The sequence below is a fragment of the Hemicordylus capensis genome, chromosome 6 (genome assembly GCF_027244095.1).
Source record: "Hemicordylus capensis ecotype Gifberg chromosome 6, rHemCap1.1.pri, whole genome shotgun sequence".
Classification (NCBI taxonomy): Eukaryota; Metazoa; Chordata; class Lepidosauria; order Squamata; family Cordylidae; genus Hemicordylus; species Hemicordylus capensis.
In genome coordinates this window covers 142619708-142642859 of record NC_069662.1, presented here as the reverse complement: position 1 = coordinate 142642859, position 23152 = coordinate 142619708, and the positions used below count along the sequence as shown (strand labels likewise).

General features: G+C 43.8%; 1 protein-coding gene across 17 annotated transcripts in view; it reads right to left on the bottom strand.

Moving 5' to 3' along the window:
- Positions 1-942: 942 nt before the first annotated feature.
- The window catches only part of MYO3A (myosin IIIA), a 168569-nt gene continuing 146359 nt past the window's right edge, over positions 943-23152 (bottom strand). For 9 of the 17 annotated variants that reach the window (XM_053262732.1, XM_053262735.1, XM_053262733.1 and 6 more), the window contains 4 exons: positions 17743-17852; positions 12265-12305; positions 5119-5265; positions 943-1337 (listed from right to left, as the gene is read on the bottom strand). In XM_053262732.1, coding sequence (XP_053118707.1) covers positions 1223-1337; positions 5119-5265; positions 12265-12305; positions 17743-17852 — 413 coding nt within the window. In that variant the 3' untranslated portion in view covers positions 943-1222. The other 8 variants (XR_008310019.1, XR_008310018.1, XR_008310020.1 and 5 more) reach the window with 8 other exon arrangements.

Here is a 23152-nt window from a genome sequence, read left to right as displayed (position 1 = left end):
ATTTACAGAAGGTTTGTCAGAGCTTCTTCAAAAACAAAGTGTGTGTGTGTGTGTGTGTGTGTATGCGCGTGCAGAAGAGTGGTTTTCTGATGGAGGGGTTACAGTACTCACATCAGTAATTTGAACTGTTAGCTGAGGGGCACCTGGTTTGAAGAAGGGAGCAGATTTTTCTTCTCCATCATGCAGATAATCTACAAGTCAGTTTACTAATCATGGATGTAGAAACTGGAATGTTAACAAAAAATCAGTATTTCTTTCTGTTTCTTTCAAAACAGGACAGATTATTTTTTGAAAAATCGGTTTCCTTCTGTACTCTGCAATATAACAAGAAGAAATAAACAAATCCTTCTTTTCTAACTATTGTGAATCCTTACGGAGTCTAAAAATGTATCGAAAAAGAGCCAAATCCACACCAAGCTGATCTGATAAGGGCAGAAGGAGCAAACAAGATTCAGAAATGCAATCTACCCATCTACCTACCTACCTACATGCAGATGACTGCACACACATATGCCTGCAAAGGATGCACGCTACTGATCACATGAAAGTAATAATCTTTCTTTTCAATGGGACTTTCAGAGTGTTTCTGTGTAAACCTTGTCAAAATGAATGGGGTTGTCTACAGAAACATTCTGGTACAATAATTTACTATTGCACATCAAAGATACATCTTTCTTTCTTTCTTTCTTTCTTTTTTTGGGTGAGCTGTGAGACACAAAATGAACATGTGGAATGCTTTTGACCAAAATACTTATCAAATTGTATCACTGCCTCAGCATCATTGCCAGATTGTTTCAAGATAAAGATTATGTTTATTTACATGAATTGCCCCATTTGAACAAAGATGTGTGCATGGAAGTCTCAAGGATTAGTAGAAAGAAAACAAACCTAAGCAAGAGGAAGATCATGTTTTGAGTATTCACTGCACAAGTACAGAAAAATGAGAAAGAACAATGATTTATAATTTTGAAGTTATTTAGTTTTTAATAAGTTATGGCATACTAATGAAATAATTTTCACAATCCTGTTCATATTTTTTTTCTTTTTAAAAATACACTTTAAAACTTGAGGACATTATTTGTAAGGCTCTACAGTACTGTGCATTTACATAAGTAAAAGCACCACTGATTTACAATGCTGGAGAGAGGTACGTCAAAAAGGAAAGGAAACAGTATAAAACCATACAAAAAATATTATGCTAAAGAAAGCCAAACAGCAGCAGCTAATACTGCTGGATAAGGCGTCTGCGTTGAGAGGTTTTCCGTAGCAGTTTTCGATAGTCATAAGGATTATCTTTGCTTTTGTTCTCTTCCAGGGGGCTCACCGTGACCCTTGGCCTAGGGATTAAGTATAGAAGAGCTTTAGAAATTAGAAGTCACAATATTTACTTTCGTAAACACTCCTAATCAGTTGCTTAACCTCCACCTTTGGGGGGGACAGGACCCAGCTGTTTCATGCCCCTCCCCAGCCCAGTCCTGCAGCAGAAGGAATCACATTTGAAAAGAGAGCAAAGGAATATCAAATAAAATCTGAGTTTTGTTTAACAGGCTCAAAGCTGGAGAAACTAAAAGGACATCATAGAAGTGTCAAGTTAATAGGAAGGACCTCTGGGTGCTCTTTAGCTGTTGTATCTGCAGAGGTGTTGGGAGTGTGCCCCTTCTGATTTTTAATCATGTGTGAGCCCCAAGCCACACCCCCTGCATCTGATGTCAGAAGTGGAGGCGTGGCCAATACAGGGAACGAGGCTAGTCAGCCCACGCAGTGCTTCCCCAATCAGTGGCTCATTGAATCACTGACTGGGAGCTCTTTTCCCTGCCTCCTCGAGGGGCTCTGCAGGGACTAACTGCAGTATTGGCCACACCCCCTGTGTCTGACATCACAGGGGGCGTGGCCACTGACCCTCTCCCATCCTCTCCAGTCAGTGTTTCAAATGTGGACTGGCTGGGCTTTCCCCCCTCAGCTCAGCCAGTGTTTCAATGAAACATTGGCTGGAGGAAGAGAGGTGTGCCTTCAGCTCCCAGCTGGCAAGCATTTCATTCGTGGCTGGGTACGGGAGGGGGCAAGGGGGTGCCCTGGCCAAGGACCTGGGGCGTGCCTTGGCGGCCTCCCTCAGATCCTGGTGGCTGAGGACAGGCATCCCCCCTTGCTCCATTGTCCCCATACCCCTGTGTGACTGAGTCTTCCTAGCTCCAGTACTGACTAACCACAAGCACAGGGCTGCATACGTATGGGCCAAAGATGTTTCAGATAAAGCACTGTAAGATATTCCCCTTAGGGGATGGAGCCGCTCTGGGAAGAGCACCTGCCTGCTTGCATGCAGAAGGTTCCAAGTTCCCTCCCTGGTATCTCCCAGATGGGGCTGAGAGAGACTCCTGCCTGCAACCTTAGAGAAGCCGCTGCTAGTCTAGGTAGACAATACTGAGCTAGATGGAACAATGGTCTGACTCAGGATAAGGCAGCTTTCTATGTTCCTATGATATTCTGTTTTAAAGCAGGAAATGGGACCAGACAGACAATATACTGAATCTTTCCAAGCTTATGCCGCTAACTCACTATCATGATTAGAGAATGAAAGGCAGACAGACTGGCTGAGGACCAGTTCACACATACATGGACATCGTTTCACTATATCTGAAAACTGGCAGCTGAATGTGTGAATTGATCCCAATGGAAAGTATTACGTCTGAATGTTTTTGGCATAAGATCTATGGCAGTCCATTCATTTACATGTGCAGATTCTTACTTGATGTTGCTGTCATCAAGGGGTGGGTATGCATGTGTGAACTAGCTCAAGGTTATGAGACTGTTTACATGTTGATAGTTTGGTTTTTGAATATAATTTGTCAGGAATTCTGAAAATATCTACTGGCCTTGAGCACACAGGAATTACCTTGGCCACAGCTCAGTGGTAGCACAGGTGCATTGCATGCAGCAAGTCCCAGGTTCAATTTCCCAGAGCCTTCAGGTAGGGCAGGAAAGACTCCTGTATGAAATTGGGGAGGGCTGCTAGCAGTCAGTATAGACTACTACTATTACTACAACAGAAAAAAACTGAGCTAGACCTCTGACTCAGTATGGCAGCCACTTATGTTTGAAACACCAGTTTGAACAAGAGTTAGGACATGGCTGAAGTATGAATTTATTCCATTTATATTCCATCTTTCCTTCAAGGAGTTCAGAGCAGAAACTGGTTCTTCTCCTCACTTCTCCCCACAACAATCCTGTCAGGTAGGATAAGTTGAGACTGGTCCCAATGAGCTACATGGTTGAGTCTGGATTTGAACCTAGATCTTGCCAGTCCTAATCGAAGATTCTACTGACTACATCACACAGGCTCTCATCCGTGCAAGTGTCTTTGTTTAGGATCAAAACTCACCCAACTGGACCAGCAACCCAAACTGTTAGGGCAAGCAATCAGTTCAGGGATGCCAATGAAGCTGCAAGTGATCCTAGTCTCTTGCATCACAGAGAATGTTGGGGGGCAAATGTTTATTATTTAGTCACTGCATTTATATCCTGCTTTTCCTCTGAGAAGCCCAGAGCGGGGCACGTTATGTTTATCCTCACATTATTGTGAGGAGAAACATAACGTGATATTATTGTGAGGATAAACATAACTTACCTCACCTACCCTGTGAGGCAGGTAGGGGAGGCTGAGAGGTTAGTGACTGGCCCAGAGTCACTGGGCTGGGGTGTTTCATGGCTCAGCAGGGATTGGAGCTCAGGTCTCCTGCGTCCTAGTCCAATACTCTAACCACTACACTACACTACTTTGGAGTACGTGACACAGTCGCTTTGTGCAGCCAGTGCCTTGGACAGCATGACTTGTCCCCTTAACTAAGCAGGGTCCACCCTGGTTGCATATGAATGAGAGACCAGAAGTGTGAGCACTGTAAGATATTCCCCTTAGAGGATGGAGCCGCTCTGGGAAAAGCAGAAGGTTTCAAGTTCCCTCTCTGGCTTCTCCAAGATAGGGCTGAGAGAGACTCCTGCCTGCAACCTTGAAGAAGCCGCTGCCAGTCTGTCATGACAATACTGAGCTAGACAGACAAACGGTCTGACTCAGTATATGGCAGCTTCATATGTCCCTTTGTCCCTAGCTGCATGCAGGTTGCAATCTATGCACCATAAAATCCAAGATAATAATGCCCTAGTTTAAAAGTGCTGGAGTGGCCACTGCTGTTCTAAAATGGCCATGGTAATCTTAATTTGAATAATTCACAACCCATGGGATTTAAATGGGAACTGATTCCAGAGAGGTAACCATGTTAATTTGCTAACAGCAAATACAAACAAGAGTGTTGTGGACTAGATTCATCAGATGCATGAAATATCATTCCCATTTGGCAGGTACACACATATGTGCAAACAGAGACATCTTTATACCCTTGTGTCTATACATCTCATCTGCCAAGTTAGCATCCTACTTAATGCATCTAAAGAAGTTGGGCTCCAGCCCATGAAAGCTCCTGCCACAATAAATCTGCTAAGCCTATTAAAATGTCACAAAACTTTGTGTCTGCGCGCGTGTGCATGTGTGAATGAAAGTAAAGCATGCTTAATTCTGCACTGGATCGTGGAGCCTGTGCTTCACTGACCAAGAAGGATATCATGATTTCAGACAAACAGAATTTTGGATAACAATTTTCCCTAGTAAATGGGACTTCTATTATATATTAAACCTTGGGTTTAATATATAATATATCAGAGAGCAACCCTCCGCATTTGCCTAGCTCGACACAAAGATGGCACAGACAATAAGTCCTGCCGATTAGACCTCAATTGGGGTACATATGGGAAGAGACAGTCCTTAAAGACTTGTTCTGCCAACCTTATGAATTTATTTTTTAAACTGATCTTGTTGAATATGTATTTTAAAATTATATTGCCTGTCTCCATGAAGACCCTGGAAAGGCAAGACTGATGTAGTTTAAATCAATTAAATATAGGTGTACGGCTGTAAATGATTACAATTTCTTCTTCCTGATAATAGCCAGGATCCAGCTATAGGTAAGCAGTTAGTTCCAAGACCCCACTGATTTCAGTCAAAAAGTTAAGGAAACCGGCTGTCTCCCCCATTTGATTTACAGTGCTTAGTTTTTGTTTGGCATAACTCACCCTTCACTAATCTTCACTGTTGCCCTTCTAGGCTCTGTTGGTGGCTTCTTTTCTCTTGTGCCGCTAGAATTACCCTCATTTGAGATGGAATCATCGGGTGAAAATTCTTGGTAATAGGGATCTTCTACATCCAGTACTTTACCCAGGCTATGGGGGGAAAAATCAGGACAAATTTGCCAAATTGTATTCTGCATCATCTTGTCAGCCAAAAGTTATTCAAAAGTGGCCAGGCAACATCTTTATCAGAATACATCTACAAACCAACACAGCAGCAGCAAGAAAATATAGTAGTCTTCAATATAAAAAGGGCTTTTTTTTTGGTGAGGTGTATGTGTGGGGGCAATCAGGGTGGTCCTTATGGGAGGGCAAGCCGAGTGACTACCCTAGGCCCTATTCTTTTAACACACATTAAAATTAAGTGGAAGGGGTCCCCACACTGGCTGATTTGCCTTACTCCTGTATCCCTCTCTAAGGACAGTCATGGGGGCAATTGCCCTGAGCTCCACACATGGATGCCCCTCATCCAAAGTATGGCTCAGTATTTGAAACCATCAGATCAATCCTTTCCATTCAAGACAGTAAAACTAATCAGTTAGAATATAAACCCAGGATCAACAGTTATTTCAGTATTCTGGGTTATTACATCGACTCAGGATAACAGCGGCTGTGCAATGTTACGCACATGGTGAAATGTAAGATTTGTGCACTTATGCAAGGACAAAATTGCACAATGGAGTTGCGCAATAGTACGCTCTTTTACATCTGCAAAACACTGTGTTCCACTGCATGCGTAACGTTTCACACTATGCCAGCCAGAGAGAAGAAAGGCTGGCGGGGGGTGGTGGTGTTCAATGAAGCCCCCGGAACTCTCAGAGTGGTGACACAAGACCTCTGAGCGCCTGAGGCAGGACACTAAATGCCACTCTTCCCTTTTCACATACCCTCCTCCCCCTCTTGTTGGGGACAGGAGGCTATCTTGTTGGTGGCCCTATAATTTACTGCCTAAGTGGACCACCTCACCTCACTTCGCGGTAGGGTCACCCCGCATCTGGAGTGCCATGCATGATTACTCAGGAGTAAACCCCACTGCCTGCAATGGGGCTTACTGTCCAGGAAGCATGTTTAGGGTGACAAACTTAGTTACTTTGGAACCAAAAGAGTGCAGATGTTTCAACAAGTAGGAAGCACAGCATGAGCCACAAGTTCATTATATTTATATTACTTTATATATATTTTTTGCTCCAGGGCAATTTGAACATAAGAACATAATAATGATGCAGCTAGATCAAACCCAATGTCCATCTAATTCAGCCTCCTGTTCCCCAGTGACTCTCGACAGATGTTTCCTGGAAGCCCACAAAGTCCATGGAAGCAACAGTCCTCCTCTGCTTGACCGCAGCAGCTGGCATTCAGTGGTATATGGCTTTTTAATATGGGGGTTCCATGTAGCCACTACTACTACTACTGCTTAACATATTTATATACTGCTGTTCAGTAAAAGTTCTCTACACAGCAAAATGTATGATAAAAAATGGGGCTTCCCCTGTCCCAAAAGGGCTCAGTTTTAAAAAGGAGAACAGAACTCAGAACAGAATACACACACAGGAAACACCAGCCAGAGCCACCGAACAGACGTGATGCTGGGCTAAATAGGGACAATTGCTCTCCCTCGTCCAAATAGTTGTTCTCCCCCTTCCAACTGTCCCCGAATAGGGACAGTTGCTCTCTCTCTCTTCCATTTTGAAAGGCGTTTCTTTGCCCAGTTAGCAGGGGTAGAACTGTTCTTCATGAAAGGAGATAGGAGTATGCAATTCTGAGTCAAGGTTGTGCCACAGAACCTGCTTTTAAAGCCAAGGAGTCATGTCTCTGAGGATGTGCAGAGGGCTTTTCCCCAGCTTCTACATGTCCAAGATATGTGTTGTAGGGGGTTGGAAGGATTATCAGGAATGCCTCTTCGCTAGACTTCTTTAAACAATAAACAGGTTAAGGTCTTGTGTAGACAGCTGTTTTCCTATCAGATATCTTTTGCTGTCCAATGTCTAGCAAGAAAAGAGCACACAAGCTTCTGAGTTTTCACAGAATGCTTCATCAGGTAGAAGGTCAGAACCGATAAAATATTGTTGGGCTATTTTACTCAGTCCGTCTCCCTCACTTCTTTGGGACAAACTCAGCAACCACTGTATGAGAAATAGCTCTCAGATGGTTATTTTGCTTGCAAGCACCCCTGCTACTTGGAATGTACTCTAAAAAGTGTATCAGCCCTTCAGAATATAGTCTTCGAACGCCAGAGGCATGCAATGGGAATACTCAGACTCTCAAAATAAAAACAACTCAGCTCCATCTCAGCACAAGATAGACAATAAAAACTGCTAACTATCTGTAATGTCCTCTGCTGGGCCCGGAGATGCCGCTTCTGAAAGGCATGCAGGAAACGTGCACATGTGTATTTCAGAGCTGTACCGAGCCTGAAAGGCTCTGCAATTACTGGGCAATTTTCCGCAATGCCATTCTTACTGATATAATTAGGACTGTATTAGTACTCCCTTTATAAGCCCCCGCTTCCAAGGATTTATGCATTTAACACCAAAATGCACTCTACATTGCAATTCAGTAGGCAGGGCTTCTGCTAAGCCCAGGCTGCAAGGCATTTAAATTCAGACTCCAGCATTTTGCGATATCAGTGGAAAAGTGACATTATCAGGGCTACGTCAGGCTTAGAAAGGAATGCATGGCTTAGGCTGATCAATAAGGAACACAGAGATAATCACCATCTGTGTGCTTAACTGTTTCGGCACAGGGCCAGACAGCACATCCACGAGAAAGAAGAGACGACTGGGGTATGGCACAGAAAACTGTCCAACATAAATCTGTGGCAGCATTACTGTTATTTTTCTTAGGCTGTTGGTTGATGCCAGGACAGGGGGCATTACTGGGTCACAACAATGACCCAGTGTTGTGGTTAGAGTGTTGGACTAGGACTGGGAAGAGTCAAGTTCGAATCCCCATTCAGCCATGCTGACTCTGGGCCAGTCATGTATCTCTCAGCCTAATTTACTTCACAGGGATGTTGTGAGGATGAAAATAATCATGTGCTCCACTATGAGTGCTTGGAGAAAGAGACGGACATACATATAAAATAAAAATAAAACAATAAATAAAAAGCTGTGCTGGGATTGGTGCAGTGAGATTAATCCTGCAATTGCCTCTCTTGGGAATGCAGCCATAATTTAGTGGTAGAGCACCGGCTTTGTACCCAAAAGGTCCCATTGCTGGGAAAGACTCGTATGGATAGACCTGTGTCTGGAGAGCTGCAGCTGAGCTGGTCTTGTGGTAGCAAGCATGACTTGTCCCTTTAGCTAAGCAGGGTTCACCCTGGTTGCATATGAAAGGGAGACTACATGTATGAGCACTGTAAGATATTCCTCTTAGGGGATGGGTCCGCTCCGGGAAGAGCAGAAGGCCCCAAGTTCTCCCCCTGGCTTCTCCACGATAGGGCTGAGAGAGATTCCTGCCTGCAACCTTGGAGAAGCCACTGCCAGTCTGTGTAGACAATGCTGAGCTAGATGGACCAAGGGTCTGACTCGATATAAGGCAGCTTCCTATGTTCCTATGACCAATGACTCAGTGGAAGGCAGCTACCTATGTATGTGCAGAGAATGCCAAGGGATGCACGTGTGTCCTCCAACAGCAGCCTGGTTGAAGGAGAGAGTCTGCTTTCTCTACATGTGATGGCAGCAGACCTCTTTATCCTGCTTATTAGAGCAAAAGAGACATGGAGATTAGGGGGATCAAACCCTGCCACACTACCCCACATGGCCTCTCCTCCATCAGGACCTTTCCTTCTAGCGAAGGTCCCTTCTGATTGGAAGAAAAGTATCTGTGAGGACAAACATGTGAGGAAGTAAGTTGTAGGTGGAGGGAGCATTTACCAAGGTCATAATTCGTGTGCCCCCTTTAAACAGCAGACCCCGCCCCCCTACACTTTATACTTGATTAGGGCAGACTGTGATTTAATAAACAGCTCTGTCCATGTCGTGTATCACTGAGTCACCGCGAGCACCAAATAATATCCTCTGCCTCAATCAATTTTTCTACAATCCTTAGGGCTTCCAGCTGTCTAGCTGTCAGCTCCACCCTGGACCAGTTCGGGCGAAACTTTTCCAGCCCATGCTGGACCCGAGAGTGTGCCCATCTTGATGTCTTCTGTGGATGTCCTGACGTTGTCCTGGCACATTCCTTAGTTGTATATTGTGTGGAGGTGGCAGGATTTCTCTGCATCATTATTTTACATGTGACCCAAATACTAGTTTAAATGAATATTTGGGTTGTGTGTTGAATGGCGGTTTGGACAAACAATCCTATGCAATCAAGGAATGTGCCGGGAAGACAGTAGGATGCCCACAAAAGCCATCAGGAGGTGCATACTCTTGGTGTGTCCCTTTAATTGCATGAGTTGGAAAAATATGGTCCAAACTGGCCCTCTGACTTCAAATTATGACATTCCAGAGGCCACAAAAAGGACTGCTCTCATCCCCATACAGATCGTGGATAGTCCAAAAGGATTACTTGGATCAAAATGGGAGGCAAAGCCCCAATGAGCAATGGTACCTCCTAGCAACTGCATTCAGAGGCGTAACTATAGAGGGGGCAGGTGCCCCGGGCACCATCTTTTCTGGTCACGTGGGGGGCGCCGCCATGACCAATTTTTTAAAAATTTTTTTGTTAATACAAATGTTTCCTGCTCAGTGCAGCAGCGCTGCAGCAGTCAAGGGAGCGTGTCAGTGCCCCCTTCCCCACGAGCGGTCCCTTCCGCCCCGCCTGCGCCCCCCCCCCCCATTGCTTTGCTGGCGCCTGGCGGCCAGTCAGTGGCTTGGCTTGGCGGCAGGCGCTTGTGAGGAAAAACCTAAGTATAATGTAGTATGTTGGGGCGGCGGCGGGGGGGCACGGTGGGGGGGCGCCATTTCAGTGTTTGCCCCGGGCGCCGTTTTCCCTAGTTACGCCTCTGACTGCATTCCTGAATACATTGTTCCTAGAGGTAATTTCTCCCAATTGCCTGTATAGCACACCATTTTCTAGGGGAAGCTGTTGTCTGTATGCACTCTAAAGGCAAGATCCAGACTAGCGTTACATGCGCTTCCGCTACCGTAAGAATGTCGCACTAAGAACGCAACCTCTGCTCTAGAACAGTTCTTGCTCTAGTGGAAGACGCTGCACCACTTGGAGTGCAACACGGGCCACAAGCCAACTGTTGCGCAATCTTGCACGTGTCCTGGAGAAGGTCTTCCACTAGTGGTTGTGAAACACTGAGAAGCAGTGCAAACCACTTAGATGCACATTCTTCCTCGCATTATGCAAAGGGTAATAGTGGTCTGGATCCTGCCCTAAGGACAGTTCTACATGACAGTTCCTCCAGCAATTCTGGAAGTAAACACAGTAGCTTCTCTCATTGTGCCACCTGCATTGATCTTGCATGAATCACTGGAATGGCCTTACGTAGCTTGTTGGTGCACTACTCAGTGTCAGCACTTAGAGCTGGTCACAGTGTGGGTAGGAGAAGACAAAGTGGCCCTTGCAAGGTATGATGTGTTGATGTCTTACCACAGCAGACTGAGTTAGTTTATTTATTTAAAATATTTATACCCCACCCCTCCAGTACACTACTGCTCAGGGCAGCTCACAACAATAAAATAAAATCAATATAAAATAAAAGCAATAGAATTAACCAAATTAAGTAAAGAAGTTAAAAGTCAGGTTAAAAACCGCAATCAGTATTAAGTTTCAAATTAAAAGTTATTTTAAAAGCTAAAAATTGAGAATTATAAAAACTAAAAACTAAAGAAACTAGATATAACCAAAGACGGAGCATTAAAAAGCCTCTTTTAAAAGATGTGTTTTTAGTTGTTTTTTAAAAATACGGAGGGAGGCCACAACGGAAAAGGCCGTCTCTAGTCCCTGCCAACCGGATCTCTGTTAGTGGCGGGGCCTGAGATGATGAGCTGAGGGCCCTGGTTCATACGGGCGAATACAGTCTGACAGGTACCCTGGCCCCAAGCTGTGTAGAGCTTTAAAGGTCAAGACCAGCACCTTGAAACTAGCCTGGAAGTAGACCGGTAACCAATGAAGCTGCCGCAGGATGGGTATGATACTCATGAAGGGACTTGCGCTCATGAGCATCCTTGCAGCAGCATTCTGGAACCAGCTCAAGCTTCCGGACAGTCTTCAAGGGCAGCCCCACGGAGAGCGCATTGTAGTAGTCCAATCTGGATGTTACCAATGCATGAGTGACTGAGTTGAACTCATGAAGCAGCTTCTAAGTCGGACTGTTGCTCCATCCAGCTGAGTGTTGTCTACCCTGTCTGGCAGGGATTTCAGGCAGGAATTTTCCCAACTCTACTTGGAGATGATGATGATGATGATGATGATGACATTTATATCCCGCTCTTCCTCCAAGGAGCCCAGAGCAGTGTACTACATACTTAAGTTTCTCCTCACAACAACCCTGTGAAGTAGGTTAGGCTGAGAGAGAAGTGACTGGCCCAGAATCACCCAGCAAGTATCATGGCTGAATGGGGATTTGAACTCGGGTCTCCCCGGTCCTAGTCCAGCACTCTAACCACTACACCACGCTGATGCCAGGGATTGAGCCTGGGATCTTCTGCAAACAAAGAACATCCTCTACCACTGAGCCACGGACCCTCCTCAAATCATTACAATGCCAAATGATATATTAGATATCAGATTCCATTCTGCAAATTCTGAATAATTTATTCCGGCTTATATGTTTTCAAGGAATAGTAAACACATTAGCAATTTATTCTGTTTTTCAATAAACTGATTCTGCAGGGATTTAAAAAAATGAAATCAAAGTTTATGTGCATTGAACTAGAACTTTAAAGTTGATGTTTTTGTTGGGATTTGGCACCTTCTTTGATTAAAAAAACCCACTTTAATTTATGCATAGGTTTGTGGCACTGTACATAAGGTGATGTGGAAATCAGCAAAATTCAATAACCAACTTTGTCCTCTCCAGCAAATGATTAAGTAGCAATAGTCCTGTTCTCTAATATCAGTTAACACTGCAGCTAAACATTCTTGCAGTCATACCAAAATGGCACAGTGTCTTACTTCAGCCAGAAGAAAAATTACCTGTTATTTCTTGGTTTTCGTTTTTCCTCCTGAATTGATTTCTGAAAGCATAAAGTTTGGAATGGTTATACCTAAGATCAACATGATCATGTATAGCCTGTACAAATCAAAGTTCAGTCCTTGTCTTGGACTCACACATGAACTAGGGATGTGCAAATCAGCTTGATCTTGAGCTGGTCTAACATTGAACTGTCCTGGCTCGAGGCCTTGTCCCTGACCGGGATCGGCTTGAAGTTGAGCCAAATCCACTGGTCCAGCCGTTTTTGTTTTTTTTAAAGGCAGACTTAATGCCATTGCTGGGCTCCAGGAGAGTACTTTCATGGCAGGTCCCCTGATGTCCCCCTCTCCCCAATGTCCCCCAGCCATTGTCGGTCCTTTATGGGACATTTTCAGCACATTATGGGCCTGCTTGCCGTGGTGGCGGCCATTTTTGGAGGCTGCTGCGCATGCCCAATGGACCTCTGTGTGGCTGCATGTGCCACCACCTCCAAAATGGCCACCACAAATGCAGGCAGACCCGTAATGGACTGGGCCTGGCTCAAGTGTGCAAAAACCGGACCCAGTTTGGATATGGTTCTATTTGAACCAAACTAAGTTTTCAGGTTTTGTGCACATCCCTAACATGGACATCATGGCATGTATTCTTCTTCCTTTTTGGGGAGGTGAGGGGGCACAGCAGCAGTCTGCCGTTCCTCTCACCACAACACTCCTGTAACCTGAGGATATTATACCGTGATCCTTCTTTATTTTGAAAAGTACTGACAAGTCTTCTTCTACATGAGTATCTGATTGAGAGCTGCCTTGATGTAACCCCCACCCCCATGTTTCTGATTGTCTACGGCCACATTCCCACGGTCTGCACCACCGTAGTTAAAGGGTTAACTGATTGGTGAGCTGGGCACACTCTTGTGAAGCCACGCTTTTGTGCTGACTGTAGTCCTAATGCCATAGTTAACTAGGATTAAACGACTGGTAGTTACCAATCAGTTACTGATCATTGTTTAATCCTAGCTAACTGCACTAAAGAGCAGATTCTCACACTTTACATGGATGCGCCTGGATTGCCGATCAAAGTTAACTCTTTAACTATGAATGTGTGGGTTGTGAGAACGCGCCTGTATTTGTTTACATTTCAGTCCCACTTTGGGATATCCCCTTACTGCTATGTTGGAAACCAGGCACCCTGCAAACACAATGCAGTCAGAGGCAACATATGATGGTAAGGAAATTATTTGACAATTCTAATTTTCTCTTATCTTTAATAGCTTTTAAAATCTTCCCGTATGAAGCAATGCTAGATAGTGTCTTTTGGGGATGATATTTGGAAACACAAAATAGCCCCAATCAAGATCTCACTTACACTGGTATCAGCCATCACTAACAAAAGAGATTAAATTGGTATTAAACCAATGTGCAAACACCAAGAAAACTTGCTAGACATTAGATCCTAGAACAATCAGACACATTTACCCTACAATGCACAAATATAGAGCAATCACCAAGAGAAGAGATGACCAGTAACACAATTATTTAGTGCTAACTGTGAGCAGCAGTGTGCAAACAGGAAGACACTAATCCAAAGTACTGTGCATTCGGTGTACATATATATAACAACTATATTCAGCTCCAAACTAAGATCCATCTAATGCAATGAGACATATTTAAATACGTCTATCAGTCCAAAACATCATGGTGACCTAATAAATCTTGCAAGCCCTGTATGAATTTGCTAGCGGACCGTTCACAACAGCCCATCCCAGCAGCAGGGATATGCACAAAACAGGTTTTGCATTCTGCTTTGAGCTCAAAATGAAATGCAAGATGGCCAAAACCTTCCGTTGAACAGCTGGCTGTTTTAGTGGAACAAACTCAAAATGTTTCAGGTGTTTTGGCCATAGGGAACAAATGGGGAACTAGAAACACCCCATTGTTCCCCATGGGTAGCTCCTAGGGACACCAAAGTGAGTTTAGTGGTAGGGCATGATGGCAATCTTTAATTTTTAAAAAAAATTTAAATTTTTTTTAAACCTTTCTCCCAAACCCCTATAGGATTTTGGGGGTTTGTTCGCCCACTTGCCCATTTTTGTGTGTGAGTTGGGTGGTAGGTAGCACCCATCATGCACTACTACCCAACCCATGTTTGTGTCCCTAGGAGCTACTCATGGGAAACAATGGGGTGCTCTGCGTTTCCCCATTGTTCCCTATGGCTGGAGTGCACTGTGCACAAGTTTTGCATTGCAATTTGCAATGCATTCTGCAACCCAGTCTTGAAAAACTCTGCAAAAGCACACAGTAGAAGGGAATCTGTCCCTCTGCCAACACAGAACACACATTTCAAACATAGTCCAAAATGGCCAAAAAAGAATCACTGACCCTGAATCCACTGTCAATCACAGTGCTTGCGCTGCAGTAGCATCATTGGCACAAGTTGTTCTCTTACAGACAATTATGACTCCTTACTTTATCTCCTGGCATTGCAACAGCTGCCACAGCAGTACCCTTACTTAGCAGCAAGCATAGCCATAAGCTCAACTTCAGCCACATTTTGACTGAGGACACCTTGCAATGCAGATTGCAGAGCAGACGCACAAGTTAGTCTCAAGGCTAGACATGGAGATCATCACAGCAATCACAAAGAAATATCACACACATGCACCCACCCACCCAGTCAGGATGTGCACGAACCGGTTCGGCGTTCCTTTTCTGGAGTGCTGAATCAGTTCAGAGGTGTGTGTGGGGTCCTTTAAGAGGCAGGGAAGGTGCCCTAACCTGCGCAACTGCTTCACCCCCGCCGGCTCTCTCCCCAAAAGCGTTGGCATGGGGTTGCAGCATACCCCCCTGCAGCCCTGGTCAACATTGCACTGGAAATGGCCGAGGCGTGTGTGTGCCATGTGCATGCAGGTTGACCATTTCTGGTCTGATGCTGACCAGGGCTGCAGGGAGGTACGCTGCAGCCCCATACCAATGTTTTGGGGGAGAACGCCAGCAGGGAAAAAGTGGTTGGGCAGGTAAGGGCACCCTCCCTGCCCTTAAAGGACCCACCCCCCTCACCGCCTCCCGGGAGTGCACATTCCTAACACATAGTTGCCACTGTCCATTTCTCACCACAACACTATCTTACAAACAAAACAAACCACAACTCAAGGAAGGTTCAAGGCAGACCCAAGTTCTGCCTTTGTCACTCTGAGATCCAGAGAAACCAAATATAGTTATAGTAGCAATAGCACAGCATATCATACTCAGTGCTGAGAAAAGAAAACTACAAAATCAAACTTTCCTTCCCCCTGTCCTGATATATCTTCTTTTTCAAGAGAAAAACAGTATAAGGGCTCTCTCTCTGCCTCCCAGTTCCTTTGAATACATTTTGAATTTGAAAATCCCTCTTTTTGTGTTCCCCTGGCCGCCTCCCCCAGCCAATGGGAGCACAGTAGCCCATGACAACACTTGATTTCTATAACAAGCCAACCAATAAGCAAGGAGATCTCAAGCCTGTCCCAGAAAACCAATCGGTAAGGGAAAAGCAGACCTCCAAAATGGTGCTCAGAACGTCAAAACGTTTCAATTGAAACAGGAGTTGTTCTGCTCCAAGCTTGAAACAGGCCCTTTATTTAAAAGGTGTTCTGTTCCGAGTTGAAATGTTTTGCTGGTGAAATGTTCTGCACATCACCACTTAACAGCCCTGGGGCTGACTTTCAAGTTGCACAACAGTCCTGGCAGCTCCCTAACACCATGGTTAGACTGGCGACCGCAGAGAATGCTGTCCATTCCTGTTCTTTTTTCCGTACTGCTTTTCAACAGAAAAGTTCTCAAAGCTAGCAATATATATCTATATCTATGGTGTCCTGTCACCAAGGAGTTTACAACCTAAAAAACCAAAACAAACAAACAAAAAATCACACCAGCAAAAGCCACTGGAGGGATGCCGTTTGTTTTCCCCTGATAAATATGAAGATAATCACCACTTTGAAAGATGCTTCTTTGCCAATTAACAGGGGCCATATTATGCCTACAAAACATGTATCTCTTTCATACTTGGCAGCATTTCAGGCAACAAACAGACTTCCTGTGTAAAGTGTGAATCAGCTAAGCATGCCAAAGAATCCGGAGAAAAGGGGGCTATTCACATACAGTATCATATTCAATGGAGACTCTGATAGTAGATCCTGGCTTGTCTATATACATTTGCCATTTCCGGTTTGCAACAGCAATTGGCCCAAGGTGGAAAAGGATTAGATGTGGAATTGCCACTTCTCCCTTGCCTCTCTCTTGAAAGGTCTACTGCAGCACCATGTGCAACGTGACAGAATCGTGATTTTCTCATCACTGATTGGTGGGGCTGGGGGAATGCACAGAACAATGATGTCACACCACAGATTTTGGTGTAGTAGATGCTACAGGAAAGGGGGAGCAAAGAGATGCACAGCAGGAGCAGCTCTCTGTCCTTCTATAATGTCTAGCTCTGGCCCTATTTTGTTAAAAAAAAAATCCTCTGCCATAGTTTGTGCTGAGTGCCAGCAATAGCTGTAGCCTGACGAAGCAAATTTATTCTGTCACCTGCTGCTAAGTAGGTCAATAGTATGCATATGCCTCCAGCAAGTGGGCTTAATTGCTCTTAAGAGGAACTTATAGGACAGCTTCTTCAATTTCCTTCTGACACAGATTGCTATTTTCTTTTTTCTCCATTTAGAAGCATTAGGGTCAGATTTGGAATGCTGTCATGGATGTTTGATTTTGGAGCAGAGGGATTATGTGGAAATGCTCAAAATGGATGAGGCCTACAGTTCCTATTTTGCAAGATTTCCTTGCGCTTTGGGAAGAGAAGTTGTGGCATGAAACGCAACAGAATGGAATCCTAGGTTTGTAGTTGCAATGACTGCTGGATGTCGGAGGTACAAATGAGATTTGCTGCAATAAACAGGAGCTTGTTAGGGTGTCTTCGATGGGACATATATTACACCCCACCAACAATGTCCTCACTTTTCGTCAGAGCCCAGTGCTGTAAACAGAACTGCCTATATAGAAAAACCGTATTTGATAACATTTTAATCATACAAGTATAGACCCACAACAAAATCTTGCAGTATATCTATGTATTACTTGAGCCTGTGAGTGAACATGGTGAAAGTTTTAAGCACTTTCCCCCTAAGAAGCAGAAGATGTTGTGACTGTCTTGAAGAAATATTCTTCAAGCTGAGAAATTTCCCATTCTTTTTGTTCAAGCTCTTCTTCCTACATCCCTCGCTACTGAGTTCCATGAGCTCTGCTCCCGATTGACTGTTAACTGCCCTCTGAGTGAACATTCCACTCCATTGAGTTACACTGGGGCTGTTTTCAGGTTTTTTGCGAAACTGACATATTGGCAGGTTACCCCAAGCTTGCTAGTACTTCCCTCTTGCCTGCAAGTGCTCCAGTTATGTGCCCATAAGGAAATAACATTTCCAGTTCTCTGAAAATAGATAAACTGATAGTAATGCTTACATGTATTAGAGTGTAATATGTAGAATCCTCAGGGTTGTTAAGCATCTTGGGTTTCTGAGGTCTTCTTGGGGTTCTCTGCACAGGGTGAGAATCTTCTGGTTTGCAGACAACTACAAGAACACATGGTGGGGGTGGGTGGGGAGCCGGTTATTAACAAATGGAATAAATCTTTATTTTACATGAGAAATACCTTGAGAATAAGCAGAGAAGTGTTTGCAAAGTGGAAGCAGCCAGTCAGGCACACCCTGAGGTTGTGTGGATTGGACCCAGCAACTTAGAAAAACACTTTCCTGTTTACAAAAACCAGAACATTTAAATGGGGCAGGCAAGTGAGTGATCTGAGACGAGTCCTTTTATAAGAACAAATGATTTTCATAAAAGCTGTAAGGGTTTGATCAAATATATTGGAAAGGATCCAACAATGTCCATTTCTTCTGCATATGGAAGGGCAGTTTCCAATTTACTGAGAAAGCATTGATTGGGAAAAGTAATCTTGGACCCAAAGTAGTTCTTCCATTGGTGTAAGCTCTTATGCAAGCCTTGGTACAAGCTACTTTCCAAGACCTTTTTATGGCCCACTAGAGGTTTTATATGCTACAGACTGTATTCCTAATCACCATGTCTCTTTTACCGCAATGCAGCTCTTGATACATCGTGACACTACTGTGAGAAGTCTTCTCCTAGTGCAAAGGTTCCCAAACTCAGGTTACCAGATATTGTTTGACTCTTGGGGTCCTGGGGACAATGAAGGAAGGCCTGAAATGGAACTGAGGGTCTAGGTATGGGGGAGTGTTGGATTTTCAGGCTCCTCTTGCAGGGCCAGCTCGTCAAGGACTGTGGTCACTGCTGGATCATGGTTGGTATCAGAGGCTCCTGCAGGGGACAACTTCTTTTCTTCCTCAGAGAAGGCTTCTCTGGGATCTGGGTCGAGCTGGGTCTTGACACCAGGCATAGCTACATGAAGTTCCAAGATGTCATAGGCGAACATTTATTTATTACACATATAACCATACACATATAGCCTGTCTACCTACAGACCCGCCTCTCCCATACAGTTACATCCCATCTGGTCAGATCATCTCAGATGGCCCTTTTGTCGGTCCCCGATTTCCGAGAGGTTTGGGGCGCTAGGACCCATGAAAGGGCCTTTTCGGTTGCTGCCCCACCTCTCTGGAACTCCCTTCCCCTTCAGATTTGTTTAGCCCCTTCCTTACTGATTTTTAAATCTCTGTTGAAGACTTTTCTTTTCTGCCAGGCTTTTGCCCTGTAGTTTACCTATTTGGTTTTTTTCTTTTTTGTTAGTTACTTTAGTTTTTAATTTAGAATGTAATTTTAATGTTGTCTTGCTTTGCATGTTTTTGTGCACTGCCCAGAGTCTTCGGAGTGGGCGGTATATTAAATGTTTCTAATAAATAAATATAACTCACCTTTTCTCCAACAAGCTCAGAGAGGCATACATGCCTCTTTCCACCACCATTTTGTTGTCTCAAGAGCCATGTGAGGTATGTTGGACTGAGAGAGTGATTGGCCCACTCTACTCTGGCCTGCTCTATCCTACAGACAGTGTTCATCTTGGTTTGGCATTGAACATTGCTCTTCATGGTTTCCCCACTACTCCTCACTCCATATATGGATTAGGAAAGGAAGAATGTGCTCTCTTTATTCTCCCAGAAGCCCTTCATTCCTAGTGGGGAGGAAAATGCTATTCTGTCGTACCATAACACCGTTTTAATTAAGAAAGTGGCACAAGCATTTATAATCAGAAATGATCAGCAATATATCAGTGTAAGCACTGCCAAAATTAGCTATATAACTTTTTCTTTGTTATGTGTGTAAAATAAAGCCTTGGAAAGGTCACTGATATATTGGAGGACCAGAAGGAATAACATTAATTTACAATGTAGTTGAGTAATGATTACATTTATTGTTCTAGCTTCTTATCTGGAATGCAGTGGCTCCTAATTTAATGAATGGACAATTATCTCTTAACATTTTGCCTTTTGAGGAACAATAGTGCTTTTCTAAACCAAGGTGCAGACAATTTACTTGAGACAATGGAATTTCAATGCAATTAATTCATTTCCCCAAACTGAAAGCAAATATGAACAAGAGCCTTTTATTTAAAGCAGAACACATAGTCAGATTAGAATCTCCCTTAAAACCATTTCATTGTGTTAAGCAAAATATATTTCAGGGAGCTAGTGTAGCGTAATGGTGAAGAGGGTGAGCTGTGAAACGAGAAATCCCTGGGTCAGGTCTTGCTGGAATCACATGCTCATATTAGGTGGCCGCAGGCAAGTTACTGCCCTGGTTCAGAAGTCACATTCCAAGTGACCTCATGATAAAAATAATCTCATTTTACAAGAAAATCCCAGTTGCTGAGCTGCACTTGATCCCATGGAACGTTGTGAGAATGCAGAGATATTTTAGTCGATCCCAGAGCGGTGCTGCAAACATCAGATATTTTAACCAGGATCAACCAGCTAAGTTCAGATCTAAGATGAACAATCCTGGCTGAATTTTGGTTGGTTGCAGCACAGATCTGGGATTAGAGAAGAAATCTTGAGTTCTCAAGACATGCTCTACGGGAGCATGCAGGGCTAGCAAGCGGAGTTTTCTAGTAAACTGGGATTCTTACGATTGTGAGAACCTCCCCATTGTGAACTCCTTCTCCAACGTGTGGCTCCCAGGACTGGGTCAAGGCAAGAAGGGGCCCCTTTGCAATCAAATTCTTTAAACCAGGGGTTCACAAACAGGGGTACTAGTACTACTAGGGGTACTTGAAAAGTACCAAGGGGTGTTTTTCAGTGGGGAACAGCCATGCTATTTGTTCCCCACTGCATCCTCAGTGATGTGTTTGCTGCCGAAGGTGAGAGAGGAGGGTGAAGACCCTCTTCCTCTGCTCCTGATTGGCCCAGTATATCCCTCCCCTCAGCCTGACTGACAGGCTTCAGAAAATTAGTTCTGAGTACTATTACATTTGTAGCCAACTAATGGCACAGCGTGGAAGTAACTTGCCTAGGGAGGAAGAGGTTGCTGGTTTGAATCCCTGCTGGTATGTTTTTCAGACCTTGGGAAACACCTATAGCGGGCAGCAGTGATATAGGAAGATGCTGGAAGGCATCATCTCATATTGTGCGGGAGAAGGCAATGGTAAACCCCTCCAGGATTCTACCAAAGAAAACCACAGGACTCTGTGGGCTCCAGGAGTCGACACCGACTGATGGCACTACTTTACTTACTATTAAATTTAATAGGACAAGTAAACTTGTCCCATTGATGTCAGTAAGACTGCTTATGAGTAACAATGTGGATGAGAGTCAGTGACTGAAGTAGCCTGTCTCATAACTGTCACATATAAACTTGTGTTTGCATGTATACATACACATACTCTAAAAAGCTTGAAAGGGTACCAGAGCTGAAGGTTTACGACAGAAGGGAAGCCGCTGGTTTAGACCATGTGCTGCTATGGCAGCAGAGTGTAGGATAACATCACTTCGAGTCTTTCTTAAAACCATTTTTTAAAAACGTCAAACTCTTGGCTGTAGCACGTCAGCCTGATTTCTCGCTACCTTTTCACCTTGGGTGGTCAACAAAAACAGTCTGCAAGAAATATAGCTAAAATCAAAAGTTATCACTAGAGCCACTGAGAGCTGTCAAAAATGAATAATGTGTTTCTATTTATAGTGAGAGGCAGACATGCATTTCTGTTTGGCATACCAAGTCCTATTTTGGGATTCACACATCACAGCTGTAAGACGACATACTGGGCAAGTGAAGTTGAGGGAAATATGTACAATTATCACTTGAACTATTACAGTAATTACAGAAATCGAAATGCCAACTGACTCAAGCGAAAACAAAAGATCAGTTGTTGCTGCTCTGTGATTAATGCCTTTATTGCAAGAGGGGACCATGATGATGCAACCTGGGAGCAAAATTTCTTGCAGAAATTGTTGCTTTATAAAGGGTAAGAAAGAAGACGTGGAAAAAATGTTTGTTTTTTAATCAATGCGCTGCTTAGAGACAAATCTTTACCTCTGATAAATGGCCCAGCTGAGGAAGCAGAAGCATTGCTGAACAAGGTAAACATTTTATTTTCTTCATCAATGAAGAAAAGGTCAGAATAACATTTTAATTACTGCTTCCATATAATCAATGCTTCTTACAACGTTTTTCTCAATAATAGACGATTTCTATGCTTCCAGGCAGCAGTCCAATCATGAAAAAGAAGGCATGCTGTCAAATGACGTGTGTATTCAGGAATGGTTAGTAGCTCTAACTCATAATACTGTACACACACATATACAGCTTAAAAACACACACTACATTTTTCACGTTTGATACGCAATGTAGCTGATGTTCAGCTGTGGTCAATGGCACATACTGGACAATTATAAAATAAGCCAAGCATTATTCTTACTAGTTGCATTCAGGGAAATGCTGGGAATCTTCGTAAGCATTATAGAATTTTTGTTAGCCTACTTTCTTTAAGGAAAGTAAGCTTATGAGATTACCCAGCATTCTGTGTGTGTGAGTGTGTCCCTATCAACTTCACGATGCCTGGACCAATATAAACCAAACTGGGCACAGTTGTAGGGACACCTTAATGGCATAGTTTGTGATGATGTCATCCACCCTGATTCAAGATGACAGACGTGAACATTTGTGGTACAAGTGGGTGACTGTCTAACTGATTTGAATTAAATTGGATACCATTCTAGTGAATGACACAAAGAGACACCTCAACAGTGTAGTTTGTGATGATGTCATCCACCTCATTCAAGATGGATGTCTGAACTAACTTATGAGCTGCCTAACCAATTTGGATCAAATTTGCAACAGCTTTAGGGTCACAAAGGGACACCTCAATAGCATCGTTTGTGATGTCATCCACAGCAATTCAAGATGGCAGACGCGTGAACATTTGAGGTGCAAGTGGGAACTGATTTGGACCAAATTTGGTACAATTGTAGGGACACATAGGGACACCTCAAAGGCATAGTTTGTGGTGATGTCATCCACCCCAGTTCAAGATGGAGGATGTGTGAATGTCTGAGGTGCAAGTGGCCTAACTTGTGAACTGCTTAACCGATTTGGGCCAAATTTAGTCCAGTGGTAGGGATAGTGAAAGGAAAGTAGGGAGATTAGTTCTTACCAGAACTTCTTGCTTATTTTAGAGTTGAGTATAGTGAAAATACCACTCCAATGGTCCTAAGTATCTGAATCCATATGTGCACTTCCATATAGCATTTTGGGGTGGACTGGATCCACACATTGCATACATTTTGTCCCTTCAGTCCACCTCCGCCTTTCAACTAATTCACATGAGAACCTGGGGACAGCATGGATTGTATCACCTGCACAGCTAGTTTTCCAGGATCAACATGGTAGTCCCCTCCAAGAACTG